The sequence below is a fragment of the Salmo salar genome, chromosome ssa05, assembly GCF_905237065.1.
Source record: "Salmo salar chromosome ssa05, Ssal_v3.1, whole genome shotgun sequence".
Lineage (NCBI taxonomy): Eukaryota > Metazoa > Chordata > Actinopteri > Salmoniformes > Salmonidae > Salmo > Salmo salar.
The window spans coordinates 18,076,136-18,098,014 of NC_059446.1; the positions used below are offsets into that span (position 1 = coordinate 18,076,136).

Below are 21,879 nucleotides of genomic sequence, written 5' to 3' on the forward strand. Positions count from 1 at the left end.
ATCCCACAGGTACATCATGAGGTATCACTCAAATATGCTGTATGTGATTACAAACAGGACAATTTGTTTGAACCACCATACTTTCTCTGTGTAGATGTTTCACAAAGTGTTTTTATATTGGTAGAGCCTGTAAGTGTGTTTGTCCCTGAAGGGAAATTCAGCAAGCACAGTGCAACCAGAGTAGTACAAATAAATCAGTGGATTGCTCCAGATCTGACTACCAATTCAAGCTGATGTGTCCGTGTCTGAGAGGATAAATAAATACAAGGAGCGATATAAACCGTGTGGACACATTCCAGAAGACTAAAATAGTTTCGAATCTAATTGCCTATGATAATTGATCATTATAAATATTGAACAGAATCCACCAATATCGAATGAGGTCCTACATATTTAAAGACTCCAAAAACTCTCCCTCAGCTTTTTCGGGTATCTTGTTGGTCTCCGCGGTCTTTGTTAGTTCAATGTGAAACGGGGCTGGGCCAAGGTTGGAACTAAACCAAGATGGCCGCCTTCATAGTAAGGTAAGACAAACCAATTCGACGGTTAAATATGCATTTAGCTAGCTATTGATTTCGAGAAATATTTCGCATGTACGGTGATCCAGGGACTTTCGCTCGCCATACCTCGACCAGTCCACTCTCGGGTATCTTTTAACTGTCTCTAGTTAGTAGCAGTCATAGGAAGAAGCTCGAGCCCCCTTGAATTGAATTAAGTTAGCGGTTTGAGAGCCCTCTATGCAGCTTAGTTAACATTTCAAGATCTCTAATTATATCATTTTCTACATACGTTTAACTAACTCGATCGGTGAAGTGTCATAACACGTGCTTGTGTCTTGTCTCTCTGTCCTAGTTGTATTACGACGAGGATTTAGCTAGTTGGGTTATGGTTTTGGCTAGGTTAGTGAGTCATTAGCGTTAGTGAGTCATTATACACGTTTAGATGAGCTTAATCAACAGGATTTGGAAACAGCAGCAGCCTATCAGCAAGTGGCAAATGTCTCAACCTTTGAGGATGCAAAACTAGGTTAAAGTCCATTGTAGTGTAAATTCCCACATACATTTCACCGTCTAGGCCAGTATTTCCCAACTCCGGTCCTTGAGTATCAACAACAGCACACTTGTGTTGTAGCCCCGGACAAAAACGCATGATTCAAGGGCTTGATGATTAGTTGACAAATATAATCAGTTATGATTGTCTGGAGCCACAACATAAATATGTACTGTTAGATACTCGAGAACCGACGTTGGTTAACACCGGTCTAGGCATTTGACTTGTCAGCATCATTATCAATCACTAACTTTGCAGAACTTAATGCAGTGTTTCTTAACCCTGGTCCTCGAGTAGCCCCAACAGTACACATTTGTATTTTAACCGTGGACAAGAACACCTGATTCAACTTGTCAACTAATCATCAAGCCCTTAATGAGGTGTTTGTTCAGGGCTACAACAAAAATGTGTACTGTTGGGGGTACTGAGGATCAGGGTTGGTAAACAATGGCTTAATGTATGTAGTATTTCATTCTCCTTTTAACCTTTCTTTCCATTTTCTGTTTCTCTCTTCTGCCCTCTCAGGATGGGGCCTCTGTTAGTGTTATGGCTGGCTGTCTTCCTCAGTGGGACCTGGGCGGTGGACCGTGGGAACTTCAAAACCTGTGACCAGAGTGCCTTCTGCAAGTAAGTCCTGGATGATACACAGCTACACCACTTAGCACCTTGATGGAGATGAAACACAAGTAATGAAAGTAGACTACATATTTATATTGAACAAAAATATAAACACATCTAAAGTGTTGGTCCCATGTTTCATGAGCTGGTATAAAAGGTTCCATACTCACAAACGTATTTCTCTAATACAAATTTGTGAGCATTTCTCCTTTGCCAAGATAACCAATCCACCTGACAGGTGTGGCATATCAAGAAGCTGATTAAACAGCACGGTCATTACACAGGTGCACCTTGTGCTGGGGACAATAAAGGGCCACTAAAATGTTCAGTTTTGTCAACAATACAATTCCACAGATGTCTCAAGTTGAGGGTGTGTACACTTGGCATGCTGACTGCAGGAATGGCCACCAGAACTGTTGCCAGAGAATTGAATGTTTATTTCTCTACCATAAGCTGCCTCTGTCATTTTAGAGAATTTTCCAGTACGTCCAACCGGCCTCACAACTGCGGACCACGTGTAGCCACGCCTGCCCAGGACCTCTACATCCGTCTTCTTCACCTGCGGGATCTTCTGAGACCAGCCACCTGGAAAGCTGATGAAACTGGGGGTTTGCACAACCGAAGAATTTCCGCACAAATTGCGAGAAACCGTCTCAGGGAAGCTCATCTTCGTGCTCGTCCTCCTAAGCAGGGTCTTGACCTGACTGCAGTGCAGCGTCATAACTGACTTCGTGGGAAAATGCTCACCTTTGGCAACTGGCATGCTGGAATAGTGTGCTCTACACAGATTAATCCCAGTTTCAACTGTACTGGGCTGATGGCCGACAGTGTGTGACTTTGTGTGAGCGAGCGATTTGCTGATGTCAACATTGTGAAGAGTGCACCGTGGTTGTGGGGTTATGGTATGGCCAGAAATAAGCTATGGACAATGAACACGATTGCATTGTATCGATGGCAATTTGAATGCACAGAGATACCGTGACGAGCTCCAGAGGCCCATTGACGAGCTCCAGAGGCCCATTGACGAGCTCCAGAGGCCCATTGACGAGCTCCAGAGGCCCATTGACGAGCTCCAGAGGCCCATTGACGAGCTCCAGAGGCCCATTGACGAGCTCCAGAGGCCCATTGACGAGCTCCAGAGGCCCATTGACGAGCTCCAGAGGCCCATTGTCGTGCCATTCATCGGCTGCCGTCACATGTTTCAGCATGCAAATGCACGGCCCCATGTCGCAAGGATCTGTACACAATTCCTGGAAGCTGAAAATGTCCCAGTTCTTCCATGGCCTGCATATTCACTCACCAGACATGTCACCCATTTAAGCCAGTTTGGTATGCCTTGGATCGACGTGTACGACAGCGTGTTCCAGTTCCCACCAATATCCAGAAACTTCGCACAGCCATTGAAGAGGAGTGGGGCAAAATTCCACATGCCACAATCAACAGCCTGATCAACTCTATGCGAAGGAGATGTCACGCTGCATGAGGTGGTCACATCAGATACTGAGTTAAAATGTTTTTATCTTGGCCCCTTCCTTTTTTAAGGCATCTGTGACCAACAGATGCATATGTGAATTCCCAGTCATGTGACATCCATAGATTAGGGTCTAATTTATTTCAATTGACTTATTTCCTTATGAACTGTAACTCAGTAAAATCTTAGAAATTGTTGCATGTTGCGTTTTTTAATATTTTAGTTCAGTAAGTGACGGTAACGCGTAAGCCCTCAACAAGTCTATCCTCACTTATGATCCAGAATGTTGACAATATGTACTTTTACATGCAAATAGAACATGTTTGTGCACTCAGGCGTCAGCGAGCGTTGAAGCCTGGCCAGTCCCCGTACAGAGCCCTGCTGGAGACCCTGGAGCTCACCAACACTAAACTCACACTGCAGCTCATCAATGACAACAACAAGGTCTGTTACACTCGCACTTTAATCGGCAGATGTAATATGTTATTACATGTCCATACATGTATTAACAGGTGTGCTTGAAACCCCTTTGGGATCTGGTCTCTTGTTTCGTTTTTTTTTACCCCTCCCTCTCCCCCTGCAGGTGCGTCTGCTGCTCGAGCTCTATCGTCTCCAGGGCAACATGACCAGGGTGAAGATAAATGAGTTGAAGCCGCTGAAGCCTCGCTTTGAGGTCCCCGATGTGCTCATCAACGACCCTCCCACAGAGCCGTAAGTCTCAGAGCCATCTGCAGTAGTGGGTGGGTGATGGGTGACACTGAGCCATGTGGATTTTATTGATAATTATTTAACCTTTATTTTATCAGGGAGTCGTACTGAGACCAAGGTCTCTTTTACAGATGAGCCCTGAATTACAGAAAATGCACACATCACTATAAATGGAAAGAACATGGTCATTAAAAAAACCACATTCATCAATGACAAGGTCCTCAATCAGCCGTCAGAATTCCCTAGAGGCACCAAAACATTCCATTTAAGAACATTTTGAAGATTGTCCACAAATAAGGTGCAAGAAAGGTAAATCAGCTTTTAGTTAACTCAGTAGAGACCAAAGGAGTTTCCAGAGTTAACCGTCGCTGTGAACTGGTGTGTTAACCTGTTTGTCAAAAATTTTGTAAAGATGTTAGGTACAGTGGGACTTTTTGTAAAAGGGCTTTATAAATGAAAAAAGCAATGTATCAACCCAAGTGGCATCAGAGGGCCAACCAACTTTCTGGTAGAGAGTGCAGTGATGAGCACTTACATTGTCGCTCATAGTCAAGCGCAGTGCGCTATGATAAACTGCATCTAACGGCTTTAATGAAGTGGCAGCTCCGTTCATATAGATGTTGCCATAGTCTAGGACCGATAGGAACATCGACTGAATTATCTGCTTTCTACTATTTAGCGAGAGGCAGGACCTATTTCTATAGAAGAAGCCCATTTTTATTCTCAGCTTCTTAACTAACTCATCAATATGCTTTTTAAAATACAGCTTTATCTATCCAAATGCCCAGATATTTGTAAGCAGGGACACGATCAATATGATCGTAATACAATGAAGGCAGACTGTATTTCAGATAGGGCCTGGTCAACCATGGGGGCAATAGCATACACAACACTATCATCGGCATACAAGTGCAGGTTCGTTTTTTACGGACTAGTCGATATTGTTAATGTAAACAGTAAAAGTACCTAGAATTGACCCTTGCGGGACACTTTTCGTAATATCCAGGAAACCTGATTTAACATCATCAGTAGATACACATTGAGTTCTATATGTCAAGTAACTTTTAAACCAGTTACATGCAGCCTGGTCTAGGCCAATTTGAGGAAAGCCTCTGAATTAGTAGTGAGTGCTCAACATTATTGAAAGCCTTTGACAGGTCAATGAAGAGGGCTGCACAATGTTGCCTTTTATCCATAGTTAACCACATTTATATCCACCTTTGTGAAGGGGATATACCTTCCAAACCTTGGGCATAGTACCAGATACAATCATACAGGTTAAAAATATGGGTTAATGATTCAGCAATCAGGGGGGGCGGAGAGCTGAAGTAAAAATGGATCAAGCAACTCAGCCCCAGTGGATTTTACATATCTTAAGCAAGGCATCTAGCACATTACAGATAGTAAATTGTTGAAATGAAAACATTTTACATTTACATTTTAGTCATTTAGCAGACGTTCTTATCCAGAGCAACTTACAGTAGTGAAAACAAAGATTGATTAGAAGTTGCCGGATTAACCGTTGAGTCAGCTAGAGCCTGGCAGAGGGAAGAGCAGTCGATGGACTGGCCAGGGTCAATTAAACCACCCCTTAAAGCCTGGCGAGATAAAATAATGATTTAAAAGCACTTATTCCATTCTTCTCAGTTATTATGCCCAAGTCAGACAGAATGTGCATAGGCAGGGAACAGGAGGAAGTTGTACGCTTTAGTGCATTTCCTGTTTTCCAGAATTGAGAAGAATCACCAGCAGAGTCAGAGATGGAGCTTAAAAAGTATCTTGATTTAGCTTCTTAATCAAGATAATACATAGGTTTCTCAATTGTCTGAAAGATTGCCAGTCCACTACCTGGTCAGTTTTCCTTGCTTTGGCCCAGGCCTGATTTCTCATCTAAATGAGCTCACATCTAACCTTTGGTTTTCTTCAGCGTTATCTTTGACTCTGAATTGTTTAAAAGGGGCGTGTGTAACTGCCAGAGGAATGGATATGGTGGAGAAATGTTCTAGAGCCAACTCGGTGTCAGGAATACAGGAAATGGTGGCTAAAACAGAATAGAACATGTCATGTAAAAACCCTTGAGGAGAAATGGGGAGAATGAATGAATTGGTTAGGACAGAGACCAGCAAGGGAGTTAAAATGAAATATAGTTAGTGGAGGACCCAGTGAAAGACTACCTGAGGGCATGCAGTAGATGAATGGCCTGGCTTTCAGGAAGTGGTGTAGATTTGTTGATGATGTTATAGCCACCAGCACCAAGAGAATGCATCTGTATGAATAGACAGTGAAGACAAGATGGCACAGAATAATGTCATCTAAGTGATTTGTGTATTGATTCCACCCATTTTCTCTCACTCATCTCTCTCCTTCCTCAGTCTGTCTCTCCTGTCGCAGGATGAGAATGGGGTGGTTCTGTCTTTGGGGGCAGACTCTCAGTGGCTGATCGTCAGCGCTAAACCGTTCCGATTGGACATCATGGAGGGGCGGGAGGTTCTTCTGTCACTTAATTCCCGTGGTCTGCTGGCCTTCGAGCACCTCCGGATCCGCAAGGATACGTAAGTGACAGCAATACACTCGCGTATCCCACATATCCCATGAATACAAAATGCAAGTTTGTATTCATGTTCTCACAGTATACATGTTTCTTTGTTTTTCTTTTTCACTGCTTGGTATTCTGTTAATCCATTTAATAATTTTCCTCCATTCTCTCCTGTTATGTTCAACGTCTTAGCATCTCCTATAAGATAAAAAACAAAGTTTATAGCGCGTGGAAAAATATCAAGTGGGTATTCTCTAGGTAAATTCCTTCAGCTTTGTAGGTTTGTGTTTGTCTGTGCTGAGTAGGAGTTTGGAGTCGAGTGTAAGAGTTTAGATAGACATCCAAAAATGACATACCCAAATGACTCAAGGATGTGGTGACTTGGCTTGGTAGCTTTTTCTTAAATGATTTCCTGTCTAGGCATGAAAACCAGTTCTAAGCTCTCTACCTGTCTTCAGAGGAGATGTTCACAAGCCTTTTTCCTCCCATACTTCTCTTTTGACTTCAAACTTCTTCATGATACAGCCATTTCACCACACTGTTGACCCAACACAGTCATGTTATACAGTGCCTTTGGAAAGTATTCAGACCCCTTGACTTTATCCACGTTTTGTTACGCTACAGCCTTATTCTAAAATGGATTAAATAGATTAAAATCCTCAATCTACACACAATACCCCATAATGCCAAAGCATGAACGGGTTTTAGAAATGTTTGCGAATGTATAAAAAACTGAAATATCCCATTTACCTAAGTATTCAGACCCTTTGCTATGAGACTCAGTTGGTAGAGCATGGTGTTTGCAACTCCAGCATGGTGTGTGCAATGCCAGGGTTGTGGGTTCGATTCCCACGGGGGGCCAGTACAAAAAATGTATGAAATGTATACATTCACTACTGTAAGTCGCTCTGGATAAGAGCGTCTGCTAAATGACTAAAATGTCAATTGAGCTCAGGTGCCTCCTGTTTCCATTCATCATCCTTGAGATGTTTCTAAAACTTGATTGGAGTCCACCTGTGGTAAATTCAATTGATTGGACATCATTTGGAAAGACACACACTTGTCTATGTAAGGTCCCACAGTTGACAGTGCATGTCAGAGACAAAAACAACCCATGAGGTCGAAGGAATTGTCCGTAGAGCTCAGAGACAGGATTGTGTCGAGGCACAGATCTGGGGAAGGGTACCAAAAGATTTTTGCAGTTTTGGAAGGTCCCCAAGAACAGTGGTGTCCATCATTCTTAAATGGAAGAAGTTTGGAACCACCAAGGCTCTTCCTAGAGCTGGCCGTCTGGCCGAACTGAGCAATCGGGGGAGAAGGGCCTTGGTCAGGGAGGTGACCAACAACCCGATGGTCACTCTGACAGAGCTCCAGAGTTCCTCTGTGGAGATAGGAGAAACTTCCAGAAGGACAACAATCTCTGCAGCACTCCACCAATCAGGCCTTTATGGTAGACAGAAGCCACTCCTCAGTAAAAAGGCACATGACAGCCCACTTGGAGTTTGCTTAAAGGCACCTAAAGACTCAGACCATGAGAAACAAGATTCTCTGGTCTGAAACCAAGATTGAACTCTTTGGCCTGAATGCCAAGCGTCACGTCTGGAGGAAACTTGGCACCATCCCTACGGTGAAGCATGGTGGCAGCATCATGCTGTGGGGATGTTTTTCAGTGGCAGGGACTGGGAGACTAGTCAGGATCGACGCAAAGATGAACAGAGCAAAGTACCGCGCTATCCTTGATGAAAACCTGCTACAGAGCGCCCAGGACCACAGACTGGGGTGAAGGTTCACCTTCCAACAGGACAACGACCCTAAGCACACAGCCAAGACAACGCAGGAGGGGCTTCGAGACAAGTCTCTGAATGTCCTAGTGTGGCCCAGACAGTGCCCGGACGTGAACCCGATTGAACATCTCTAGAGACGTGAAAATAGCTGCAGCAACGCTCCCCATCCAACCTGGCAGAAAGTGAGAGGATCTGCAGAGAAGAATGGGAGAAACTACCCAAATCCAGGTGTGCCAAGCTTGTAGTGTCATACCCAAGAAGACTCGAGGCTGTAATCGCTGCCAAAGGTGCTTCAACAAAGTACTGAGTAAAGGGTCTGAATGCTTATGCAAACGTAAATTCAGCAAAAAAAGAAACGGCCCTTTTTCAGGGCCCTGTCTTTCAAAGATAATTGGTAAAATCCAAATAACTTCACATATCTTCATTTTAAAAGGGTTTAAACCCTATTTCCCATGCTTGTTCAATGAACCATAAACACATAATGAACATGCACCTGTGGAACAGTCGTTAAGACACGAACAGCATACAGACGGTCGGCAATTAGGGTCACACTTATGAAAACATAGGACACAAAAGAGGCCTTTCTACTGACTCTGAAAAACACCAAAAGAAAGATGCCCAGGGTCCCTGCTCATCTGTGTGAACGTACCTTAGGCATGCTGCAAGGAGGCATGAGGACTGCAGATGTGGCCAGGGCAATAAATTGCAATGTCGGTACTGTGAGACGCCTAAGACAGCGCTACAGGGAGACAGGACGGACAGCTGATCATCCTCGCAGTGGCAGACCACGAGTAAACACCTGCACAGGATCGGTATATCCGAACATCACACCTGCGGGGACAGGTACAGGATGGCAAAACAACTGCCCGAGTTACACCAGGAACGCACAATCCCTCCATCAGAGATCAGATTGTCCACAATAGGCTGAGAGGGGCTGGACTGAGGGCTTGTAGGCCTGTTGTAAGGCAGGTCCTCACCAGACATCACCGGCAACAACGTCGCTTATGGGCACAAACCCATCATCGCTGGACCAGACAGGACTGGCTAAAAGTGCTCTTCACTGACCAGTTGCGGTTTTGTCTCACATGGGGTGATGGTCGGAGTCGCGTTTATCATCGAAGGAATGAGCGTTACACCAAGGCCTGTACTCTGGAGCAGGATCGATTTGGAGGTGGAGGGCCCGTCATGGTCTGGGGCGGTGTGTCACAGCATCATCGGACTGAGCTTGTTGTCATTGCAGGCAATCTCAATGCTGTTCATTACAGGGAAGACATCCTCCTCCCTCATGTAGTACCCTTCCTGCAGGCTCATTCTGACATGACCCTCCAGCATGACAATGCCACCAGCCATACTGCTCGTTCTGTGCATGATTTCCTGCAAGACGGGTATGTCAGTGTTCTGCCATGGCCAGCGAAGAGCTCGGATCTCAATCCCATTGAGCACGTCTGGGACCTGCTGGATCGGAGGGTGAGGGCTAGGGCCAAATCTGGTGCAGTCCATGAGGAGGAGATGCACTGCAGTACTTAATGCAGCTGGTGGCCACACCAGATACTGACTGTTACTTTTGATTTTGACCCCCCCCCTCTTTGTTCAGGGACACATTAATCCATTTCTGTTAGTCACATGTCTGTGGAACTTGTTCAGTTTGTCTCAGTTGTTGAATCTTATGTTCATACAAATATTTACACATGTTAAGTTTGCTGAAAATAAATGCAGTCGACAGTGAGTGGACATTTTTTTCTTTTTTGCTGAGTTTATATTTCAGTAAATTTTTTTATAAAATAGCAACCAAGTTTAAAAACTTGTTTTGCTTTGTCATTAAGGGGTATTGTGTGTAGATTAATGAGGGGGGAAAAAACTATTCAATCAATTTTAGAATAAGGCTGTAACGTAACAAAATGTGGAAAAAGTCGAGGCCTGAATATTTTCCGAAGGTGCTGTATGTAGTGGCTGCCTACTCTAATCCCATAGCACCGAGTAGACAACAATCTCCTCCTCAAGGCTTGTTTGTTCCAGTCAGAGTGTGCTTTCACTGGGGTAGTGTGTCTTCTCAGAGGAGGTCTGTGTGTAAGGCAGGGTACTGGTTGTCACTTGGGGTGTTCAGCTAAAAAAAATAACCACAAGGTAGGGAGTTGTTCCCCTTTGTCATTAGAGTGAAATCTTAGAGGGTTAAGTAGTTTGACACTAGCTCTATTTTGATACTAGTGAGAAGGCTGTGTGTGTGGGGTCATCATGATTTTCCTTATTTCAAATCAAATTGTTTTTGTCACATGCACCAAATACAACTGGTGTAGACCGTGGTGTGAAATGCTTACTTACAAGCCCTTAACCAACACTTCTGTTCAAGAAATAGTTAAACAATTTAACACAATTAAATAACATTAACGAGGCTATATACAGGGGATACCGAGTTAATGTGCGTTGGTACAGGTTAATTGCGGTAATTTGTACATGTAGGTAGAGGTAAAGTGACTATGCATAGATAATAAACAGTAAGTATCAGCAGTGTAAAAAGAAAGGGGGAGGGGTCAATGTAAATACTCTGGGTGGCCATTTTGATGAATTGTTCAGCAGACTTTTGGCTTGGGGGGAAGAAGCTGTTAAGGAGCCTTTTGGACCCAGACTTGGTGCTCCGGTGTGTGTGCTCCCTCTTCCCTGTGTGCTTCTTGTACCTCATTTTTAATTACTCAGTTGTCAGGAAGTTGTGTGTGTTTTGGGGACGTTTCTCTCTCTCTCACAGTAAGGTAGACCCAGAAGGAGCTGAGAAGAACGAAGAAACTGATGCTGCCAACGAACCGGCAGAAGGAGAGGTGTGTGGGAGGGATGAAGAGAGAAGTCACACTAGAACCAAGGTTGCCCCCAGGCTTTTGATTAGGATCAGTAAACTGAACGAGGGATGCAGTTAAAGGTTTTGTAGCACTGCTTACTGCCCTTGCCAACGGACTGAAACTCAAATCAACCCCCTTTTCGTTGCTTTTCCCATTTGTTTTCTCTCTCTCCACCACAATGCTCCTCTCCCGCTCTTTCCATCGGTCTGCACGTTGGTTCTTTTGTTCCTTCCTTCCTAGACGGCAAAGGAGGATGGAATGTGGGAGGAGACGTTCAAGTCGCACACAGACAACAAACCCAATGGTACGGATACTTCTCTGTCGACCTGTTGTTTCAGATAAATGGACAGGTGAAAGAGGCTTGCAGTCAAATACTTGGTATTCTGATCCTGGGTCCTCATCTCCTGGAGATATGAGTTTTGATTGGATGAGTTTTATGACTTGCTTTAGGCACAGTGGCTGAATGGGTTTTGAATGTAGTCCTGGTTGGCTGTTTTCTCCCGCAGGCCCTTCCTCCATTAGTCTGGACTTCTCTCTGCCAGGGGTAGAGCACGTCTACGGCATCCCGGAACACGCAGATAGTCTTAAACTCAAAACCACTGAGTGAGTGATTCTGACATTGGCCCCTTACATTGGTTAATTGAGAGCGTAGTTAATTAAGACTACTGCATGTTTTCACGTGGTTTTCCACCGTATGTATTTTCTGACGTGGCAGTTCCTCCTAATTAGTTCTGTTTATGCATTTTCTTTTGTTTTAAACCTTGTAGGTTGAAGATTTTTAAATAAGATGAAATTAGACTATATGACTTCTACAATAATGTATGTGTTTTCCAGTGGAGGGGATCCATACCGGTTGTTTAACCTAGACGTGTTCCAGTATGAGCTGTTCAACCCCATGGCCCTGTACGGTGCCATCCCTGTCATGCTGTCCCACAGTGCACAGCGCACCATGGGCATCTTCTGGCTCAACGCTGCTGAGACCTGGGTGGACATCAGCTCCAACACTGCCGGCAAGGTAAGACACACACAGTTAGTCAGTAAATCCTTTTCTCCACTGTTCCCAGTGAGACACCTCTCAACCACCCTGTGTATAGACATTGAAGGGTACAGTCAGAGAGAAACCAAACACCCCCCTACTCTGGTTCTCTCTGGTTGTATAGACTGTGTTTGGCCAGATGCTGGACTATGTTCAGGGTTCCAGTGAGACGCCACAGACAGACGTGCGTTGGATCTCAGAGAGCGGCATCATCGATGTCTTCATCATGCTGGGACCCACTCCCACTGATGTCTTCTCCCAGTACGCGTCACTCACAGGTCAGACTCACTACAGAAACCCAGTTCATATTCCCTGTCTGCGTTGCCAGTTCACCAGTCTATTTTCTAAGTCCCTGTGGAGGTTAGTGTTGCAGATTGTGCCACTTCCCTCATATCACCCTCACACACTGCTCCAGGTACCCAGGCCTTCCCTCCCCTGTCTGCACTGGCCTACCACCAGTGCCGCTGGAACTACAATGACCAGGAGGATGTGGCGGCTGTGGACCAGGGCTTTGATGAGCACGACATCCCCTACGACTTTATCTGGCTGGACATAGAGCACACGGACGGCAAGCGCTACTTCACCTGGGACCCTCACAAGTTCCCCCAGCCCAAAGACATGCTGCAGGGCCTGATAGACAAGAGACGCAAGGTGAGCACATGTATGTTACAGCTGTCTGGCCAGGGCTCCCTTGTAGTAGACATTTCTGGGTTTTGTCTTATTGGGACTTGACTGTTTAAATCGGTGGTCACCAAACGGGTTGATCGTGATCGACTTGTCCATCTCCAAGGCATTTCTAGTCGATCGCCAAACATTTCTGTAAAAAAAACAAAGATAAAGCCTTGTGTTTCTATTTTTTAATTAGTCTCGGGCTGTTGATAGTAGGTGCAGCCAATTCAGCTGCCCTGCGCGCCGGGTAGGCAAACTGTTGCCATTTCATGTGTCTGAAGGGACAAACTCTCCCTTCCCGGTGGGCCTGGAGAGGAAATCAAGTGCACTATGCCATTGCTGGCCAATCAGATTGCTCAGATGACTGAGCCTGCAGTGACGTAGCAGGCATAAAATAAATGTGAGCGGACCAAGTCATTTGGTGTCACTCTAAAGTGGAAAGGTGGAATAAACGAGTCCAGAGTAGGTTTTCTTGATTCAACACAGTTCTCTATTGAGGGATTTCTGACAATACAAACACTCCAACACAGTCAATGAGAATCTCCAAAGGAACAACATACATCTTCTTTAGATGACACAGGATCACATTACGATTATCTTCAAACTATAACAATCACATATTCATCACCGTCTTAATGGCTCTTCATGGATAGCACCTCTCTCTCCGTAGCCATTCTCCAGAGATAGTTTATCTTCCCCCTTTCTTGCTGGTTCCATCCTCTCTCTTGTAGGGGAAAGAGAATATCTCATTAGTACCATCAGCTGTGCTTAATTGCCTCTGGTTACCTTGTCTCACATGCCTTGTTGGGCTACTATCTGTGAGTCCAGCCTGCCCTCTGGTGGTCCTTCCACATAAAGCTACGGTAAAATTGATACTGTGAGATTTCAAAACTGTTAAAACCATGACTAGAGAGACTGTCAACGAATACAGCAAAGAGCTGCTGTTTTTGAGTGAGTTCATGTTTAAGTTCTTACTCAGCACTGTCAACACTTTGTGTTAAACACTTATTTATAAGCCATAAAATGATCAGCCCTGGTCACTCAGCTGTGCCTCACAAGTAATACAACAATGGATCTATTACCGGTGGGATCATATAGCCTACCTCAAATGTTGAAATCTAATTTTTAAACATGTCTCGAACAACAATGCATTGGCAGGGCAATTCAAGCAAAGCCAGTATGCAGTGATAATGTATTGGGCCTATAGCTTACTGCACAAATCTCATTGCTACAGTACTGTTTTTAATTGGTTAATGTTGCATGGGCTTACATTTTTTTTTTATAATGTTAATAAAAAAATCTGAGGTCGATCTCGGCATGCATTTTGACCCAGTGATCTTGACTCTGGTGACCACTGGTTTTAAATGGTTGAAGAATGAAAAAAGCCAAAGGTTCTGAGACAAGTTGACAAGTTATCTAATCTCAATTTTTATGTTTTCCTCCTCCCTCATTATCCCCCTCTACCATTAGATGGTGACCATTGTGGACCCCCACATCAAGGTGGACAGCAGCTACAAGATCCACAATGAGATACGCTCCAAAGGCTTCTACGTCAAAAACAAAGATGGTGGAGACTACGAGGGCTGGTGCTGGCCTGGTAAGAGACTGGGAAATTAGTCTGACCCACAATCAAAGAACACATTGCAGTTACTCAACATCTCTCTCTAATCTTTCCCTTTTCTACTCTAGGTAATTCTGGTTACCCAGACTTTACCAACCCTGAGATGAGAGCTTGGTGGGCCAGCATGTTCGCCTACGATCAGTATGAGGTAAGTCCGTTTTAGGCTGTGGCGGTTACGTAATTTCCTCAGACGGTGATTGTCAAGCAAATAACTGTCGGTCTCACGGTAATTGACTGTTAATTAACAAACACATTTAGCATCTCCTGGCTTCCACACACAGCTTACCAGTCACTGATGCAGACCTTTTGGAATATTTACATTTTAAAAGCCTAATAAATCCATGTAATATAGCCTACACCTTCACAAAAAATCCTTTTATTTATTTTAGACGGCTCTAAAGAAACATGATATGAAGAAAATGTAGTCTATTTCATAAGAAAAGAGTAGCATACTCGTAGTTGCCATATGGCTGTAGGCTACACATTTAGCAGGCAAGATTTGCTTAGAATTCCGTGGCATTATTTTATAGTATGAAGAATACTGTAGAACAAAGCTGAATAAAATAGAAATGTTATTATTTGAGGGAATGCGCAGATGCGGCTATTGTGTTAGGCGGTTAACAAAGAAAATTGTACTCCTATATGCTAAATTTAGAGTTATCAATGTAACCTTCGTTCTCCAAACGTTGGGCTGTATGTTTAGATTTAAAATTCTTTGTAAAGCTATATGATGTGACTGATTTGGGGAAAAAAAATTCTTGAAAGGCGTGAGCTCTGCTTTGTTTTTTACACAGCCTCTACACACTCCAATGGTCTCTCATTCACAATCTGAGAAGCACTTGATAATGCCTAGAATTTCCCAGCAGCATCCCCTTTGTGTGGCCATATTGCACCCTAAAATAATCCATGCCTTTTGCAGCCCTTCTCCCTGTGTGCTGCCTGCTCCGAAGCACCTCTCATCTCACTCACATGGCTCTCCATCACGTGATCGGGTCTTTCTCATAGGCTGCAAGTGAGGACAGACACATCGGGGACGCAACTGCGTGCTTCCTTATCCAATTCTGTGGTGCATATTGAAGATATTGGAAGAACTGTCCACATTTACTTTTTGTCAGCCAACAAGATGAGTAGGCCTAACGAACAGCAAAATAACTAGCCTATGTCTATATACTATCCCCCATAGTACAAAAGTTGACCTATTCTGTGCGAGAAATAAATATTTCAAACCCCGTCTGGGACAGTTGTGGGCTGCAATAGATTCCAAATTAATACAACCACTAGCATCATCAAAAACTTTTTTATGCAATGAGGCTGACACAACAGATCAGAACTTAAAATTTAGCTTAAAATGTTGATAAACTATTAGGCTATTTCTTCACATTATAAGCACAGCAATGCACACTGGTAGTAGGCTATAAGCGTGAATGTTCCATTAGCAGAAAACACCATTATCAAAAGTATCTGCAAATGCAATTATGTATGTAATGCTTTTACTATGAAGGTACATTTTTATGGTGAAAATGATCTTCCCCAAACTTGAAACTCAGGCCATGCATTCAGTATGTATGCCAGTTTGGCTTTACACAGTTGTAAAGCGGTTTAATGTGCGTAATTTTAAGAAGTTATTTGGCCACTTTAGTTGTGATACAAGCCTTATCAAAACATATAGGGCTAGGCTACATGAGGTGTTGAAGAAATGACTGTTGGACTATCATTTGAAAAAGTCACAAGGCATTGTTTCTTGCCTTAAACTGGCCATCATTCACAAGTGATAATATATATTTCACAAGTGATCAGCTATTATTGTCACCCATCAGACTTCTTGATTTAGTTTTGTCTTTACATATACTAAAATATGTGTGAAATTTGTTTTGATTTAGAATAGACCATTAACATGCACCTCTTGAAACAGGCACAGGGGAAAAATATATCTCTGCACTTAAATAGTTTCATGCCAGCCAGGTCGGCTATACTCCTGTTGTAAAGAGAAGCAATGTGCTTAATATGAGGAAAGTTTGGAAACAAATATAGTAGGCCTAGCCTATAGAAAGCTGTTGGATCCTCTTTTTATTAGTGGCCATCACTGTTTTTTTCACGCAGTTGCATAGCCTGTGGAAATCTTGCGCAACATGAGCTGATGGACTCTCACGAAGTGTTTGATTAGATTTGTATTGATGTCAGAGGGATTAGAGGGACAATAGAGTGCTGAGTACCAGGCAGTTAGCTAGTTTGGTAGGCTACTAATGACCAGCAGCATCAGAGCTTGGAGAAGCCTAATTACCTCGACTAAACGGTCACGTGGAATTTGACTGCCTTCATTACCCGTGACCGCTGGTGTGGCGGTAATACGGACACCGCAACAGCCCTACATGAAGTGTGGGGTGGTCACCATAACAGCCCTACATGAAGTGTGGGGTGGTCACCATAACAGCCCTACATGAAGTGTGGGGTGGTCACCATAACAGCCCTACATGAAGTGTGGGGTGGTCACCGTTGTTAACTCGAAATGACACAACGACAAGGTTCCAATTTAACAAAGTTTACTATACTGTATGAACACATTACAAGGTAGCCATTACACTCACGGCTAGGTCCATCCGCGAAACTAATTTCCTGCGCAGGCGCACTCTTGACTGAGTGATAGCCCCGTAATAACAGAAATATAGGGATACTTAAAACATGAACTTAACAACCGTAACAGCCCTAGTCCCTTCTGCCCGGGTTTGACTTTTGCCATGTCGTCTCATTCCCTGTGTCGTTCTTTTGCTGAAATATCTCTTCCCCCATCTCTGATCTCAGGGATCCATGGAGAACATGTATACATGGAACGATATGAACGAGCCGTCAGTGTTTAACGGACCCGAGGTCACCATGCATAAAGACGCCCTGCACGGGAACTGGGAGAACCGTGACCTCCACAACCTCTACGGACTCTATGTCGTGAGTGTGTGTGACTGTGTTGTATGTGCTCATCTTCACTCTAGTAGAACTGGGACTTGCAATGGTAGACTTTTTCTTGACGAAATTACTGTTGGACTGTTTGTTTCTACTGAGCTTTGCTGCTTGAACTTGCAGTAACCACCCTCTCTTCTCTCCCTCAGCAAATGGCCACAGCAGAGGGTCTTATTGAGCGTTCAGGGGGAGTGGAGAGGCCGTTTGTCCTGACCAGAGCCTTCTTCGCTGGCTCCCAGCGCTACGGTGCTGTGTGGACAGGTGATAACACTGCTGAGTGGGACCATCTGAAGATCTCCATCCCCATGTGTCTCAGTCTGGGCCTGGTTGGTGTTTCTTTCTGTGGAGGTGAGTCTGACTCAGTCTTAGTGAAAACCTCTATTTTCCTCTCCACTAAAAGTCACAGCTAAGCAATTAATACATCAGAAATATTTAGCACAATTTTATGTTGGCGTTATCGGCTTGTTTACATTACATTTATTATGGTTCATTGCCTGTTTCTTTAACCCCCACCACATTGTAAATGGTTATTGGTTATTCTCCCTCTGTTAAATCTATGTACCACTCCTGTCCTTGTTTCTCCCCCTCCTAGCTGATGTGGGTGGTTTCTTCAAGTCTCCCAGTACTGAGCTCCTGGTGCGTTGGTACCAGACGGGGGCGTACCAGCCGTTCTTCCGGGCCCATGCCCATCTGGACACCCCACGCAGGGAGCCCTGGCTGTTTGGCCCAGAGAACACTGCTCTGATCAGGGAGGCTGTCCGCCAGCGTTACGCCCTCCTGCCTTACTGGTACCAGCTGTTCTACCACGCCCACCACTCTGGCCAGCCTGTCATGAGACCTCTGTGGGTGGAGTATCCTCACGATACGGCCACGTTCTCCACGGATGACCAGTTCCTGCTTGGTGAGTGCGATCGTGTTTTATTTTTCTGTTATTCCCTAGTAATAACTCTGTGTCAATAGATATTCCTTTCTTTGCTTATCTGTTATGACTGATGCCATGACTGAGTCACATTCCATCTATCCTGCTGTTTCAGGGAGAGATCTGCTGGTGCACCCTGTGACTGAGGAGGGGGCCAGTGGTGTTACTGCCTACCTGCCTGGAAAAGGAGAGGTGAGTCTCTCTCAGGAACTGTCATAACATTGTCACTATTATGTCTTATGTAGGTTATATGTCAGCCGTCTAATTGAAACCCTCGCCTAGCTGCTCTGTTCTGTGTCCTTCAGGTCTGGTTTGACGTCCACACGTTCCAGAAATACAACGGAGCCCAGAACCTCTACATCCCTGTCACCATCAGCTCTGTAAGAAACTCTACAACACACTCACAACCAGCCTGTCATGACCAGGGGGTTACATGCTTAGTTAAACAGTCACATACTGTTAAGATTACATCCTGTAAGTGCTGTGGAGAGAATTGTGTAAGCTTGGAAAGACACTCCCTGTTTGACTCGCTCTCTCGTTACCAGATTCCGGTATTTCAGCGCGGTGGTTCAATTATTCCCAGGAAGGCCCGGGTTCGAAGGTCATCATCCTGCATGGAACATGACCCCTACACCTTATTCGTTGCACTCAGCCCCAAGGTAAAACAAACTCAGACATAGTCACTTATACACTAAATGTTCCCCATTTTTAGATGGATTTCTGAAGCAGGAGAAGTGGGATTTGGGATTTGACCTTTTTTACATCCGTTACAGAGATTTGCCCAGGGCGAGCTCTACATAGACGACGGCCACACCTTCAACTTTGACAAACAGAAACAGTTCATCCACAGAAGACTTTCCTTTGCCAATAACGCCCTGTCCTCCAGGTCTGTCAGAATTTTTCTCTCTCCAAATTGTTTATTCATTATTACTCTCCTTGCTTTTTGTCTAACTCAGATTTCCCTTTCTTTCCCTGCAGAAACCTGGCCCCTGGTTCCCAGTTTATCACTCCCTCCTGGATTGAGAAGATTGTCATATTGGGGGCCAGTAAACCCAGCAAGGCCACTCTGAAGACTCCTGGTGAGTTCTTCCAGTGTCTTATTAATACTATGGATTAGTGTGCCAAATGAAGTTGTTAGTAAGTCATTGTGTGTTTGAATGTTTCCAGTTTTCACACCCAAGTAGGCAATTGAGACGGAAACAGTTTGTCAATGAACTATACTGACCTAAAATATAAACGCAACATGCAGCAATTTCAACTATTTTACTGAGTTACAGTTCACATAACAAAATCAGTAAATTTAAATAAATAAGTGAAGGCCTAATCTATGGATTTCACATGACTGGGGAGCCAGGCCCAGCCAATCCAGAATTCGTTTTTCCACACTAAAGGGCTTTATTACAGACAGAAATACTCCTCAGTTTCATAAGCTGGCAGGTCTCAGACGATCCTGCAGGTGAAGCTGGATGCGGAGGTCCTGGGCTGGCATGGTTACACGGAGTCTGCGGTTTCGAGGCCGGTTGACATACTGCAAATTTCTCTAAAATGACAAAGGTGGCTTATGGTAGAGAAATGCACATTAATTTATCTGGCAACAGCTCTGGTGGACATTCCTGCTGTCAGCATGCCAATTGCACGCTCCCTCAAAACTTAAGATATCTGTGGCATTGTGTTATGTGACAACTGCACATTTGAATGGCCTTTTTGTCCCCAGCACAAGGTGCACCTGTGTAATGATCATGCTGTTTAATCAGCTTCTTGATATGCCATACCTGCCAGGTAGATGGATTATCTTGGCAAGGGGAAATGCTCACTAACAGGGATGTAGACAAATGAATGCACTGAAATTTGAGAGAAACTAACTTTTTGTGCGTATGGAAAATGTATGTGATCTTTTATTTCAGCTCATGAAACATGGGACCAACACTTGTTGTTTATATTTTTGTTCTGTCATTTTTGTCTCTCACTGTGTGTATAATGGCAGGTCATACTCAAATGACTGTTATTGCTATGTTCTGATGTCTTTCTCTGTAGATGGCAAGGAGAGTCTGCTGGAGTTTGAGTTTGATGCCTCTATGTCGGTGTTAACCCTTCGTAAGCCGGGCGTCAACGCAGGGGTGGACTGGACTGTGGTGCTTCAGTAACCATGGAGATGAGAAATGGAGGGGGGGTGCTGAACCCGACTGAACAGGAAAGGATGAGAAAGATGGAGGAACTGAGTGGACACCGGCTGCAATCGTAACGCACCAAGCAAGATAATGGAACGACTGCTCTGTGGTACTCAGACTGGACAGGTGATACAGGACTATTTCTCTCACACACACATGTTCATAACAAGCTTGCGCACACAAACGCATGTGGACAGGGATTTGCTCTGTAGATCTGAACTGGTTACTAGATTGTTCTTTGTTAGCTGCATTTAGGGCAAAATGCTTCAATTCAAATCATAGTATCATTGTTGTTAATATTTTGGGAGTACTCAGATGTTCAAGTCTGATGGATGATTATTTTGAGTTTTCCATCAAGTATGCTTTAGATGTAAAATATCATTGAATAAGTTTGCAAAATTAAAGCACTCATTCAGAAAGTTTTTAGTTAGTATCTGTTTAATTCTGTATCTGGCCATCTCGTATGACTTTAAATTCTTATATTTTTCATGTTTTTATTCCATGACATATTCCCCCTGTAATTACTGAAGAGAAATCGACAGGAAAGCCAAACTGTTCCCTTTGATTTCAGCTTATGTGCCACATTCTATTCAGGTTTTATTAGGGGGGGGTTAGAAACTCCCCACCAATCAAGAATGCTGCACTGATCCAAGATCTGTAAATGTCATGTGCATCTCTCGAATTGCCATAAGGTGTATTGAGTCTTATCTCTGATATTCCTAATTTAAGGTTAGTCATTCCTTCTTATTTTGCCCCTAATTTAGTTTCTGACAAGATTGTGCGCGCTTACCTCAGTCATTATTATGCCATTTTTTTTTAAATGTGCTGGAGAAAAGACACAAAGTATGGTCTGAACTACTGAATGGAGAGGATTTGGCTTTTTAAGTTGGGTCATATTTGGGAATTATTCCAAAACCACTTGACTTTGTGGATGCTCATCCTAATAGCAGTTAGGGCCATGCATTGGGAATAGATTGTGGGTTGGGTTACAGGGTCATGGTCCACTGTCTTCAGAGTGTCATATGCTCTTTATAGTGTTGATTTAATTGTCTAAATGTGACTTAGGAAAGATATGTTTACTAAGATGCAGTGAGCTCTCTGGAGACAAGCGACCGGTCCTGGTTGGTCAAAGCATCGTTAAGGGGTTGTTGTATTCCCTACTGTCGTTGGTAATCAAGCATTTTGAAGAGTTTTTGTTCATTATTTTGTGGTTGAATTCAAAAACGTACTGCTGCATTCTCAGGATGAGTGTTGGAACTGGGAACCAAGGAGGCCAGTTGTATGTGATAAGATGACAGACCAAGTGAAAATAAACCTGACCAAATGTGAGAGGACATTGTTTTTAATTATGAATTAATGCGGTTTACGTAGATGGGGATGGTAATAAAATAACAATATTCCCAATCTAATGAGTCCTTGTTTTGTTCTTATTGTACCAAAGATATGTTAACCCAAAGCTTTCCTTTGCAATGTGTGTGTATACAGATTACGAATTTGGCCTACAATAATGCCAGCCATT

At 43.8% G+C, this 21,879-nt stretch overlaps 1 protein-coding gene across 3 annotated transcripts; it reads left to right on the forward strand.

The window, feature by feature from the left end:
- Positions 1-240: 240 nt before the first annotated feature.
- Positions 241-21,764, forward strand: LOC106604381 (neutral alpha-glucosidase AB). 3 transcript variants are annotated; one of them, XM_014198947.2, is made up of 22 exons: positions 241-524; positions 1,576-1,677; positions 3,475-3,583; positions 3,723-3,850; positions 6,220-6,399; positions 10,908-11,019; positions 11,236-11,299; positions 11,502-11,598; positions 11,830-12,010; positions 12,156-12,309; positions 12,447-12,682; positions 14,171-14,297; positions 14,390-14,469; positions 17,121-17,261; positions 17,423-17,621; positions 17,866-18,174; positions 18,308-18,384; positions 18,498-18,572; positions 18,738-18,851; positions 18,966-19,078; positions 19,171-19,271; positions 20,227-21,764. In XM_014198947.2, exons 1-22 carry the CDS (start codon positions 505-507, stop codon positions 20,334-20,336), a joined length of 2,829 nt encoding a protein of 942 aa, XP_014054422.1. In that variant the 5' UTR covers positions 241-504; the 3' UTR covers positions 20,337-21,764. The 3 variants fall into 3 exon arrangements, with proteins under 3 accessions (XP_014054422.1, XP_014054424.1, XP_014054423.1); XM_014198949.2 differs by having other exon boundaries at positions 242-524; positions 10,908-10,977; XM_014198948.2 differs by lacking the exon at positions 241-524 and adding an exon at positions 628-646.
- Positions 21,765-21,879: the final 115 nt, after the last annotated feature.